Below are 12,198 nucleotides of genomic sequence, written 5' to 3' on the forward strand. Positions count from 1 at the left end.
TTTTTCTAGGTTTCTGGACCGATTTGCAAATATTTTTACAAACAGTAGAAGTTTCTGTGGTGGTCCCATAAAAAATTCTGAATCCAACTCCTGATGCTGCAAGGTTACTACCCGCTAAGTTATCGAGATTCGGGCGAGATTCAATAGTGAATTAATATTGTAGCTACCAAGCAACCACTTCATGCTTGGACTCCAAGTCCCAACTCTTCAACCCCGATGATGCAGTGTAAAGCACTCCTAAAAAATAGTGATTCAGGAACTGCAAATAGTGCAATATTATTTTAAGTACCAAGCATATACTACCTACATCATTAAACCTCGGATCCCAACTCTTCAATCCTGATACTGCAAGGTACTGAACTCTTAAGCCATGTGGATTTGGAAAGTTTTGCTGGTGAATTGATATTTTACGTACCAAGCTGTGACTAGTTACACACACTTACTAGCTACACTAAAAGCTTTAATTTAAAAAAAAATATTAAAAAACGAATTCAAATGACAAAAAACGGCTACAAATTAAAAAAAATGAAGAAAAGACCAAGTCAAATCTCATTCAAGTGCATTCAATCATCAATCAAAGAGACTAAGCGCAGTATTTTTGATGCCATAATGGCTCAATTCAACTAAGAATTCGTGCTCAACGCAATCGAATGCCTTGGATAAATCACATAAAATAACAATGGCACTCTGTGCAAATTCAATGCAAATCTCTCACACATTATATCTATTGCTTTGAGTCTTTGACAGCATTGCGGCTGCATCGGGTGTTGATCGTTTTCATTAGGTAGGAACTTGTTAGAAAATCCAGCATAATTGTGATGTGTCAAAGCCTTTAGGTCAAAGTTCTGAAGCTAAAGCATAGGTATATCCATACAGGCAATGTAGGCACTGGCTAGGGGCCGACGTTGTGTCACCGATGCCCTAAATAAAGCAAGTGGTTTTACCATCTTTCCCAGATTCACGGAGTGTTGAGTTTGATAAATAGTCCGAAGCAGCGTAAGTACGATTTATTTTACTTATTATTATTTTAAGTGTGAACAGTTAGTTAGTAAAGAGTTTATTTCACCTCCGGACTAGCTGCAGGGCTCATAATAATATTATATAGTTACCTGCTTAAGTAGTAGAGTTCGCTCCCACTTTTAAGTAAAATAAATCGTTTGTATCTTAACACGCTGTCTCGGACCTTTATCATACGTCTACTCAACAGTACGAGACACTGAGAATAAAATAAGTGGTTTTAATTTGCTTTATTTAGGTTTAGTTTTAAAAGACAATAAAATTTATGTGGTTTCGCGCCGGTCTCTACATAGCTCAATCCGGCTTTGGTTCTGTTGTGGAGTGGCTACCTCGTTGCCTTTGTAGGTCTTCAGGGGGCGAGTGCTTACAATAAAATTCCCAAATGATGTTAATTCCACACTTATATTATTTCCTAATCACAATAATAACAAGGTGTAACAAGTTCCGGGGTACTGGGCAGCACCACAGGTACATTGAATATACGGGTCAGTACTGACTTAAAAGTCGCGTGCAGGCGACGCCAGTACCGCTGACTAAACATTGATCGATTGTCCCAATTCTTCTTTAATTGAGATGATGGGAATCTTCCACCAAGATTTATTTTTAAAGTACCTGGTATACAAATCATCAGCTTATAGTAAAGTATCGTTTAAGTTGCCTGGATTAGTTTTTTTTATTGTTTTCGATAGCTAGTCGAAAAATTTAAAATACCACAACTCGGAAACTAGTAGATTTCAACCCCTGGTTGACTGGGCCCAATTAGTTTCATAGTGACCCCTGAATAACCCCCTTCAAGGAATACATAGAATTACAAATCATCCAGTATCATCATTTTCAACCAATACATGTCCACCAATGGAGGTTTCTTGTAGAAATTCTCACATAGGTACCACGGTCTTGCGCCACCTGAATGCATCGGCTCCCTCCGACTAGTTTGGTGTCGCCTCACGTCATACATAGAAATGTCTGCCATTGTTGCGCTTTCCGATGCGAGCTAGCTAGGTAGAGCCGTCCAGTACAATATCACAAAATGTTTCACTGAACTTTAGCACGACGTTAATTATTATTGCAGTAGCAGTACAGTTTAAGTAGATAGTTGTGAATGCAATGACTCTGACTACCATATAAGTTAAGGCGACTGACAGTACCAGATAGAGACCATGTTTCGCTATTATTACGCAGGGTCCCCTCAAACCGTGCATTGCCCGGCTCCGTCCGTATTACAACCATGTATTCCATAAATTCTAAATCATTTTCAGGCGAACTTACTTCCATTTCAGTTACCTCTTCAACTTCGGTAAGTTTCAGTCGAGCACACTGGCTATAATCACGCAGCATCAAATTAAGTTCTTGTACAAGTCGTCCAGCGATTTCCAAAGCCTTTATACTCTTAGCAGATAGTTTTTTCCCTTTGTGGCAACTACACCAGTGATCATCAATATTCGCCATAGCACACGTACGGTTAAAGGGTACCGGTAAAAATAAACTCACACCTTTATTGCGAGTTACGTATGACTGATTGCTACGAATCTCGATCATTTGGTTTTCGATTTGTTCTAAGTTAATAAGATCAAATAGAGTAGCATGTACATCATAAGGTGTAGTGAGACGAAGTCTGTTCAGTCTTAAGTTTTTGTATGCTTGCTGGTACTTTTTTCTAAATGTTGGAGGTGTCAGAATGTATACAAATGGCAAACGTTCCTCTAGTCGTCCTTGGTTGGTTGATCTTATTTCGCCCCATCTTATTCCATGGTCGCTTACCAAAAATACAATTGTATCGTTAAGGTAACCGGAGTCGTGTAGCCTTTTAAAAAAAATACTGTAATCGTTATCCATTATCATCGGATAGTTGAGGTAATCATGACTCATTGTTACTTCCCAAAAAAACCCAAAAAGTTTGTTCGTTTTCAAAGTTAACGTTAGATTTTCTATGTAGTCTAATAATACTGCATAGAAATATTTATCATTCATACATAATAAGGAATTGAAATCTTGGTTGTTTCCCACATTATGTTCTGCTTCATTAATAAATGTGTGAATGTAATAATCAGTAGGAGTTCCAATGAATCCAGCTTGCTCGTAATTAAAAGTTCCAAGGCTTGAGCTGTCTTCGCCGAAAGCTGTGTAAAATCCTGCCTGTTTGAAATATTCCCATATGAATGGACAATTGTCAAAAAATGATCTTTCATTCGGAGTGCAAGTAGTATTTAAATCTTGATCCGAAAACCCCATTAGCATAGGTACTAAATTTGGGAATGTATTATCTCCAACTTTATTGTAGCCCAGTAACTCTATAGCGCTATGTTCTTTCAAGAATGTTAATGTATTTGGCATAGTTCTGTAAAAATTGAGCCTCGATACAGCATCAATACCCATTACAATAACATTATAAGATGTTTTATTATTTGGAATTTCGTAAGATGCCTTTTTCTTTGGTGTGAACACAAAATATTGTTGGTAAACTGTAACAGCATCTACGTTACATTCAACTTTTACGAATTCATCAGACACATCTATGATATTCGAAAATTTCTTACAATCGCTATAATTAACACGATCATCGATGTACATTGCTGTGATATCTGAGATAGATAGAGGACGGTAGAAGGACTTGTAACAGCAAATGAAGTGTCTTTCGCTAGTGATTTTGTAATGTTCTTTGTTTTCATTTCGCACCCAGATGTGAGTTCTATTATTTGCCAGTAATGCTAGATATGACTTCGGGCAGGGTTTCATTTCTTTTGGAAATCTAACCAGGTTTTTAACTTCTTCTCCTAAATGTCTCAAAGCAGGTATTGAACATCCTTTAGTTTTTATCGTATAACTCTCACTGAAAACACTGGAAAGCACTTTGTGTCGAATAAGCTCCATCGACGCATCATTGTTAAGATATACAATTTCTGAAATCTTATTGATAGATACAATAAGAAAGCTCCCTCCAAAAACAGTAGCAAGTAGGAATAAATATCGTAGTCGCACAGACATAGAACCTCTCTTGTCCACGCTTCCAACGTTTCCAGTGACGCGACTCATACTGAAAGAAAAATTAAAGTTATTTTTTTCGAAACCATCGCTTCTAAACAAAATAGTACCTGTGCTTTAAGATAATATGACTTTGACGATTATCTCCGCATCATGAAGCCATTATCATAATATTATGTTGCATGGGTAATTAGTTAGGTACCTACATACTTTTGTTCAATTCGATGAAAAGAATTTTCTTTCACAAGAGCGTAAAAATCAGTTGACCTTCCTGCAATAGACTGTTACCTACAGAAAATGTCTTTAGGGTTCCATACCGCAAAAAGAATAAAGGAACCCTTAAGGATCACTTCGTTGTCTATCTGTCTGTCCGTCCGTGTCGTGTCTGTCAAGAAATCCTATAGGGTACTTCCCGTTGACCTAGAATCATGAAATTTGGTAGGTAGGTAGGTCTTATAATATTATATAAAAATAAAAATGTGTTCATGAAAAAATAATTACTATTTTCAATTTTCAAAGTAAGATAACTATACCAAGTGGGGTATCATGTGAAAAAATTACCTGTACATTCTAAAACAGATTTTTATTTATTTTTATGCATAATAGTTTTTGATTTATCGTGCAAAATGTCGAAAATATACGTCTATAGTACGAAACCCTCGGTGCGCGCGTCTGACTCGCACTTGGCCGGTTATTTTAAACCGACTTCAAAAAATAAGAGGAGGTTCACAGTTCACTGCAGTATCTATAGGCCTCTCTTGACTGTGACACAACTAGTGGTGATAGCTCAGGTGGTAGAACTGGTAGAAATAAAAGACATTTGAATAACCATCATAACGAATACATATTTATTATTTTCTACATAATAATATATAAAATAGTTGTTGCTGAAGTAATTATTGTTGACTGCATTAGGTATCTGTAGAGTTTTCAATCGTTAAATAACTAGAAAGTTTCATATTTGCAATACAAAAATTGTCAAACTTTATTCTTTATTATGTTGGCGATTGGCGACTGAAAAATTAGTTTTGTGTCTACCCTCAAAGTGAAAATAAGTTGTAGGTAGGTACCCACACCATCATTTTTCACTACTAGCGACGTTAAAAATTAATCATTAATGACTCTATTGTAACGTCTGATAAAACATACTTTAGCTATTTTTTCTATTACCTACTTATTCAATTTGCCTCTATCTTGATTCTTGTGTAAGTCGTGTGCCTATATTCTTTCTTATACGAGTACGCACCTACATTATATTTTAGCTAGCTAGCTTTATCCTTATTATTTAGGTATATTTCTACATAAAAAACAACGATGCAATATTTTTTGACTAGTGTGCTTAATAATGTCACACCTGCATAACACAATAAAAAGGTTTTCACTTATTTTGTGTTTTACTTAAGAGTACCAAACTCAACATAACTAAGTAGGTAGGTGCTTATATTTACTTAGAAACAATTAATTGTTTGGTCACTAGACTAAACAGCTGATTTCGATGTTCTTTATTATGAAGAAAGAATATTTACTTATGGTCCAGCAGCCGCTGCCTGTTTTTTTTACAGGCTGAATCTTCGTGAGTAGGTTCGGTTCAACAAGTCACTGGTAAATGTCAGACTAACTTATAAACTTCGGTTTAGTACCCGTCATTCACCCCATCAGCACTGCGCAGATCTACCTCAGATCTCGTCTCAGTTAACGGTCGACCTAAGTCGTCCTAAGTATAGTAATTTTTATAATTGCCAAACTTATTATTAATAGTACCTACCTATCTTTAATTTCCTACTTTTAAAAAAATGTAACTACAAAAATATCTCGAATCTAACTTAGGTATCTACGTGGAAGCTGATTATATAGACTGCTAGTACCTATTAGTATGTACTAGGTATGTCTCTAGTTCTCTACCTAGTTCTAATTTACGTGAATAAAATTTAAACAACCATGTTTTCGTTTAGATCAGTTGCCTAATCCTATCTATTTTTTTTTTTTTTACACTCCTCGTTTTTTACGCCTTCTAAATTCTAATGAAACTCAATACAAATATAACAGGTACTATAAGGTATATTTTTTAAATTCATTATAGACGCACCCTTGACCACAATTACACCTGATGGAAAGTGTTGATGTGGCCTAAGATGAGACATTTGACGTGTACCTACGGACCTATGTCCGTTTCAATACTGAGCGTTAACTTATTTCAACTTCAAAAGAAATCGCGGTTTAGTAGATTTAAGTAGATAGAACAAAATTAAAATAATTATTAAATGCTTCCAGTTTCTAAAATATATATCACTAGAAAAATTATTAATTTGTACATACCTACATACCATGTCTGTGTCTCGACATTTTAGTGCAATAAGTACCTACTGTATACCGAATTATAATATAAGATATTCTGTATTGATGTAGATTGTAGGCCAGATTTTGTTTTGAGCAAAGTTTTTAATAGAATTATGCTTTTATTTTGAAATCGCTTTCGTATATAGGTACGTAGACCTAGTACTAGTGTATTTACCCTACCAGGTATAGGGACTACTCGGTGTATAGGGAACTGGGGTAAGTATACCTATGTATTTTTTATATTATCACAGATATTTGACTTCTAATATTAGATAATTAGATATACACGACCGCAAATATAATTTTACTGCTACTGACAATAGCAGTACAATTTGAGTTGGTAGTGATGAATGCAATGACCCTGATTGCCGTACAAGTTCAAACGGCTGATGGAGCCAGCGAGCGACCACTCGCGGGCGTCATGTCGAAGAGTTGCTTCAAATACTCCATTGCCAGGAGTTGTTCGCACTACAACCAAAAATTCCCTCCATCCTATTTCTTTTTCATTTGGCGTTCCCGCTAACATTTCTGTCACTTCTAGTAGTTCTACAAGTGAGAGCCGTGCACATTGTGGGTGTGCGTGTATTAACGAATTTAAATGGCCAATAAAATTTCCCGCGGCTTCGTACGCCTCAACGCTGTTGTTTGGTATTTTCTGCCCTTTGTGACACGTGCACCAGTGATCATCTATATCAGCTATCTTGCATGTGCGATTGCTTGGAATCGGTAAAAATAAGCTAATACTTCTGTCGTACGCGTAACCGGTTTCAGATCGCATTTTGATGTTCTCATTTTTTATTTTTTCCACATTTATCAAGTCCACTAAAGTTGCGTACAAATCAAACGGTGTTGTAAGTCGGTGACTATTTAGTTTCATGTTTTCATACGCAAACGAAAAGTTCTCGCGAAATGAATTCGGTAAAAGTATATGCATTAACGGCAAACGCTCCTCCAGTCTGCCCTGTTTGGTAAATCGAATGTCACCCCATCTTATGCCATGGTCGCTTAATATTATTAAAATCGTATCGTCTAAGTATCGCGTGTAATCGAGCTTTTTTAAGAAGTGTTCGTAACTATCGTCCATCGCCATCGGATAATTTAAATAGTCATGACTCATTGTCACTTCCCAAAAGAATCCAAAGAGTTTAGATGTCCTAAGGCTCGTAGCTAAATTTCCGATATAATCTAATAGAATTTTGTAGAAATATTTATTTCCCATACATATATACGAATTAAAATCTCTGTTATTCCCGGTGTAACGTTCGGCTTCGTGCATGAACGTATGCAGGTAATAGTCCGTAGGGGTTCGACTGAAACCAAACTTTTCAAAATTAAACGTTCCTAAGGTGGCCGTGTCTTCACCGAGTGCCGTATAGTAACCGACATCTTTAAACAAATCCCAGATAAAAGGACAGTTGTCAAATGTTGCCCTCATATTTGGCCAGCAGGTTTTCTTCAAGTCCGTATCCTTCATGCCGAGGAGTATAGGGGTCAAATTGGGAAATGTGTTGTCTCCGACTTTGTTATAGCCGTAAAATTCAATGGCACCCTTCTTCTTTAAATATGCTAACGTTTTAGGCATTGTTCGATAGAAGTTTAATCTTGAAATAGCATCGATGCCCACTATAATGACATTAAACGCAGTTTGATTTGGTGGCGTTTCCAGAAAATCTTCATTGAATGATAAAAATGGTTTTTTGGGCGTGAAGAGAAAAAACTGTTCATAGAGTATTCTATCCTTATGAATACAAGCTACTCTCACAAATTCATTCATTACTTCTATAGAGCTTGAAAATTCTACACAGGCTTCATATTTTACTCTATCATCTACGTCCATAGAAGAAATATCCACGATGGCTAGCGGTCGATAGAATGATTGATAACAGCAAGAAATATTCGGATTTCGAGGTACATCGTAATATTTTAAATTTTCCTTGTTGATCCATATGTGAGTCTCATTATTATCGAGTAAAGATATATTTGATTGGTGACACGGTTTTATGTTTTTGGGGCGTTCAATAAATTTTCTGATGTCTTCACCGAAAGGGTTCAAACCAGGGATAGTGCATCCTTCTGTTTTTATCGTGAAAGTATCATCAGGGCTAACAACATCGAAGCGGTGTACTCTCCACGCAGTACCGATGTCGTTGTTAATGAAGAAAACATCATTACCACTGTTAATTAAGAGTAAAAGAAAACTGCTGCCAAATATTATGGCAAGTAGGAATATATAACGCAATCTTATCGGTGCCGAGTTCCCTCTTCCCGCGAAGCTTTTGAGCGGTTGAACCATTCTGTAAAAAATGAGCTTTTATGACTGAGGTAGGTAAACTATATAAAATATTATTTAGGCGTTAAATTTTTGGTTTGAGTAGGTACCTAATTATTTTAATTTTTGCCTATCAAAATATTTAAAATATTTTAAGTGAATATTTGTTAATAGACCACAGAAAAGTATACGAAAAATATTCCCAGATTTACTTAAACAGGAAATTCTTAATCCAAATAAATAAATAATTAAAATAATAATTGTTAGTCAACAAAGTGCATCGTAAAAGTGCAAAAACTCACCTTATTTATTTTACATTTCGCTTTTCAAAACACTGGATTTATGTAACACGGCAGCAAAAATAGATTAGGTACTACTAATCCATTTATACAGGACTGCATAGTGATTTTTTTACACTAATTAATATTAATTGATTTAAGATACGAAAGAGTGGATATTTGTCAACATTTCCCGTGAAAACATAATGGGTATAACACACAGCATTATTTTATAGTTACTTTGCGACGGGATGCACATGAGCGGGTCACTGAGCGAGCTCTGGAGGGTTGGTCCGCTCGGAGGCTGCGTACTTGCGTAGAGCATGCGCGATTTTCTTTTAGGCTAAGTGTAGACTACTGACTATGCCAGGCTTTAAATTCTTCCTTAAACTCTATAACATGTGATATTATGATGATTTGAACTCTGGCAATGTAGGCAGGTGAAATAGTCATAATCTAATCGGTCTAATCTACACTTCTGCTACTTATCTGGTAGGGATCAGTTATAATTAAATGCTTATCGGTTTCTACCGGCATTGTACTTCAATCGCTTGGTGTGGTGGCACAGTTCGGTGGTAACTAGCCACGGCCGAAGCCTCCCACCCAATCAAACCAGAGTCTCATGGACCTCCAGGAAATCAAACCTCCTGGCTCTCCCATTTATAAGACCACAGTTCTCACCACTGCGTCAGTACCTACCTAAGGAAAGGATAGGTAAATAGTTGTGACTTGATGGGTTGGGTCTGAATCGAACCACCGACCTCTCGCTTATGTCTCTCGCTCCGCTTATTACTCTCTAGGTCGTTAGGTACTTGTTAGGTAGATTATAAATAAATTATGAACCTAAGTCTGGCGGCGTAAATAATACGACTTGAAACAAAGGCATACAATATAGTCACGAATGCTTCATATTACACACGGTACACTGTCGCGTCATAGTCCAAGAGATCGTGGCAAATTTTAGAGAAGTAGGTATAAACACATTAAAAATGTGTGTGTGTGAGATATGTTAAGACGTCAGCCTCCTGATAGGGGGGTTCAAGGTTCGATACCGGGAAAACTTTTTGGAGTTATGTGCGTTTTAAACTAACTAAAAACCTTGGCCCTACGTAAAACCTAGCTTGTTCCTTGGTTCTCTTTTAAAACATTAGTTTTTGAAAATTATCACTTATCTCGATTTTTTTTTTGCACTTAACGGCTTGTTAAAGGACGGCAGACTAGATAACAGTTAGTTTCACAACTTTCACAACAACTGCCAATTTCATTAGTTGGAAGGCGTATCGGCCTATTCGGTTCACGAATTTGGTAGGTCAATCGAGAATCCATCACTGAAGCTGAAGTGCCTAAAATAAGTAACGAGACCTACGTACTATAATATCTTAATATAGCTTATAGCGTATAAGAGCTTAGTTGTTATCAACTACCTCCTCAAAATTTCCCACCAGTTCTACGGCTAAGTGCACATTTCCATCACGAAAATTCTGAAAATCTTTCAAAGCGTGACATTGTCTTGACTCTCGCGTGCTGCGGCCGATAGTGAATAAGTACCTACACCTTTTATTTTAAATACATTTATTTTTAAGTTTTGTTCACCTTGTATGGTATTAAATAAATTTTTATTCGCCTCTAGTGCAGCGGTGCTTTTAGTCGCCTGCAAGCATTTAGATTCCATTCCCAGCTGTGTAATACATATTACGCGACAGGTCGAGATGGCAGTCGGGGTGGGGACGCCCCGCACAGCCCCCGCGCTAACCCGGTGCGGTATAGCGCGGGTGACATGTGACCTCATACCCCGATTGGCATCTTGACCTGTCGTGTACAATACATTAATGTGAGTTGTGACATATTATAATAGGTTAATAGGCTGTTTATAATCTGTATTTCTTTAGCTTATACTGCTATGAAAATCTCTGATAGGCATTGCTGTAAGGATACGCATTTGAGATCAAGATTATCCAACCAGCTTATTAAAAGCTTGTAATATACGGAACCGTTTCAGAGCGCAGGACAACTCGCACAGTGCACTTCACAGTCTTTAACTGACTTCAAAAAAGGAGGTATTCGATGTACTTACGCTTATGTACAGACCTACCTATGTTTGTATGTTCACGATTATTTATTCCGAAAACGAATGAACCAATAATAACAAGCTGATAATATTTTTTGCTCAGGTACCTATGGTCTGGTGGGTTAGACTTAAGACAGAGTTAAAACGAGACAGAGCTTTATCTCTCACATAAATCTGTCTCGTTTTAACTCAATTTTAAGTCTGAGCAAAGTCAAAGTGTGCTCTATAGATCTCAGCCTTAGAGTGAGTCCAAAAACCGCCAAGCCTGGACTCTACCTATTTACATATTATAATAATTCAAAAATACTAAATACCTACAAATTACCTATATTATATTAAGCACTATACTGACCTGTGTTAGAATACAATCCTGAACGTAAAAAATATTTTGAGTATCGACAGGCCTAACAATGCACGAAATCTACGCACCTTCGTCGTAGGACCATTTCTTATTAAACACCAATTGTTTTGGCCCGCTAATTGCCTTTTACCTACGTGTTTGTTAGTTCAACAAACTGTGAACATGTTGACTGTTTTTTGCTAACAACCATGATAACCGATTACTTAACTTTAGCTGTATATTGAAATCCATACCTATTGACGAATAATAAAAAAGGGGCGTTACAAGTTACAACTAACAATAATTTTACATATCGATTAATTGACTAATTAATATGAACTGATTTCAGTTTATTATCGCAGTTATTGTAGTAAATACTATATAGCACATTTTCTTTTTTATTCGACGCGCTTACGCTTGACGAAAATCATGCTTAGTAATAAACCAAATGATGAATTAAGTTGGAACGCGCTTGCCTAGAAGGTGCCTATTTTTTTGTACATAATAATATAAATATTATCTACACAAAAACTTTAAAAAAAATTTGGGATGCAAGTCGTCACAACGGGACGTCGATAATTTAAAATCATCGTATAGGTAATCGATACGTATCCGAGATTTTCCTTAATTTGTATTATGTCGTTAAACTGCGAAATAAGCCTAAAATCATTAGTTTTGGCTTATTAGTGAATATTTATTAAATTTGGTAAAAAGTTTTGAACAAAAGTTTTTCAGCACCTAGGTAACATTGTACTTATTATAGTACCTAGTAGAGACTAAAGAAGTTACCAGTTACCCCTAAAATACTTATTATGTAGTATAAAAAAAAATTAAAAAAAAATCTTTTTTATTCGAATAAACTTTTACAACTACTTACGAATAGTCGGATGCATCTACCACTGGTTCG

At 36.3% G+C, this 12,198-nt stretch overlaps 2 protein-coding genes across 5 annotated transcripts; both read right to left on the minus strand.

Moving 5' to 3' along the window:
- Positions 1-1,406: 1,406 nt before the first annotated feature.
- Positions 1,407-11,495, minus strand: LOC117985415 (uncharacterized). Of its 4 annotated transcripts, none has more exons than XM_069498845.1 (3): positions 11,304-11,495; positions 4,210-4,270; positions 1,408-4,051 (listed from the first exon to the last, which is right to left on the minus strand). In XM_069498845.1, exon 3 carries the CDS (start codon positions 4,048-4,050, stop codon positions 2,074-2,076), a length of 1,977 nt encoding a protein of 658 aa, XP_069354946.1. In that variant the 5' UTR covers position 4,051; positions 4,210-4,270; positions 11,304-11,495; the 3' UTR covers positions 1,408-2,073. The 4 variants fall into 4 exon arrangements, with proteins under 4 accessions (XP_034828033.1, XP_069354946.1, XP_034828024.1 ...); XM_034972133.2 differs by having other exon boundaries at positions 4,206-4,270; XM_034972142.2 differs by lacking the exon at positions 11,304-11,495 and having other exon boundaries at positions 1,407-4,051; positions 4,210-4,267.
- LOC117985438 (uncharacterized) lies at positions 4,407-9,343 on the minus strand. Its single transcript, XM_034972160.2, has 2 exons — positions 8,908-9,343; positions 4,407-8,630 (listed from the first exon to the last, which is right to left on the minus strand). Exon 2 carries the CDS (start codon positions 8,627-8,629, stop codon positions 6,647-6,649), a length of 1,983 nt encoding a protein of 660 aa, XP_034828051.1. The 5' UTR covers position 8,630; positions 8,908-9,343; the 3' UTR covers positions 4,407-6,646.
- Positions 11,496-12,198: the final 703 nt, after the last annotated feature.

Source organism: Maniola hyperantus, chromosome 1 (genome assembly GCF_902806685.2).
Source record: "Maniola hyperantus chromosome 1, iAphHyp1.2, whole genome shotgun sequence".
NCBI lineage: Eukaryota > Metazoa > Arthropoda > Insecta > Lepidoptera > Nymphalidae > Maniola > Maniola hyperantus.

Coding starts and splice junctions, on each gene's coding strand:
- LOC117985438 (XM_034972160.2), bottom strand. CDS start 8,629: ATGGTTCAACCGCTCAAAAGCTTCGCGGGAAGAGGGAACTCGGCACCG.
- LOC117985415 (XM_034972142.2), bottom strand. CDS start 4,050: ATGAGTCGCGTCACTGGAAACGTTGGAAGCGTGGACAAGAGAGGTTCT.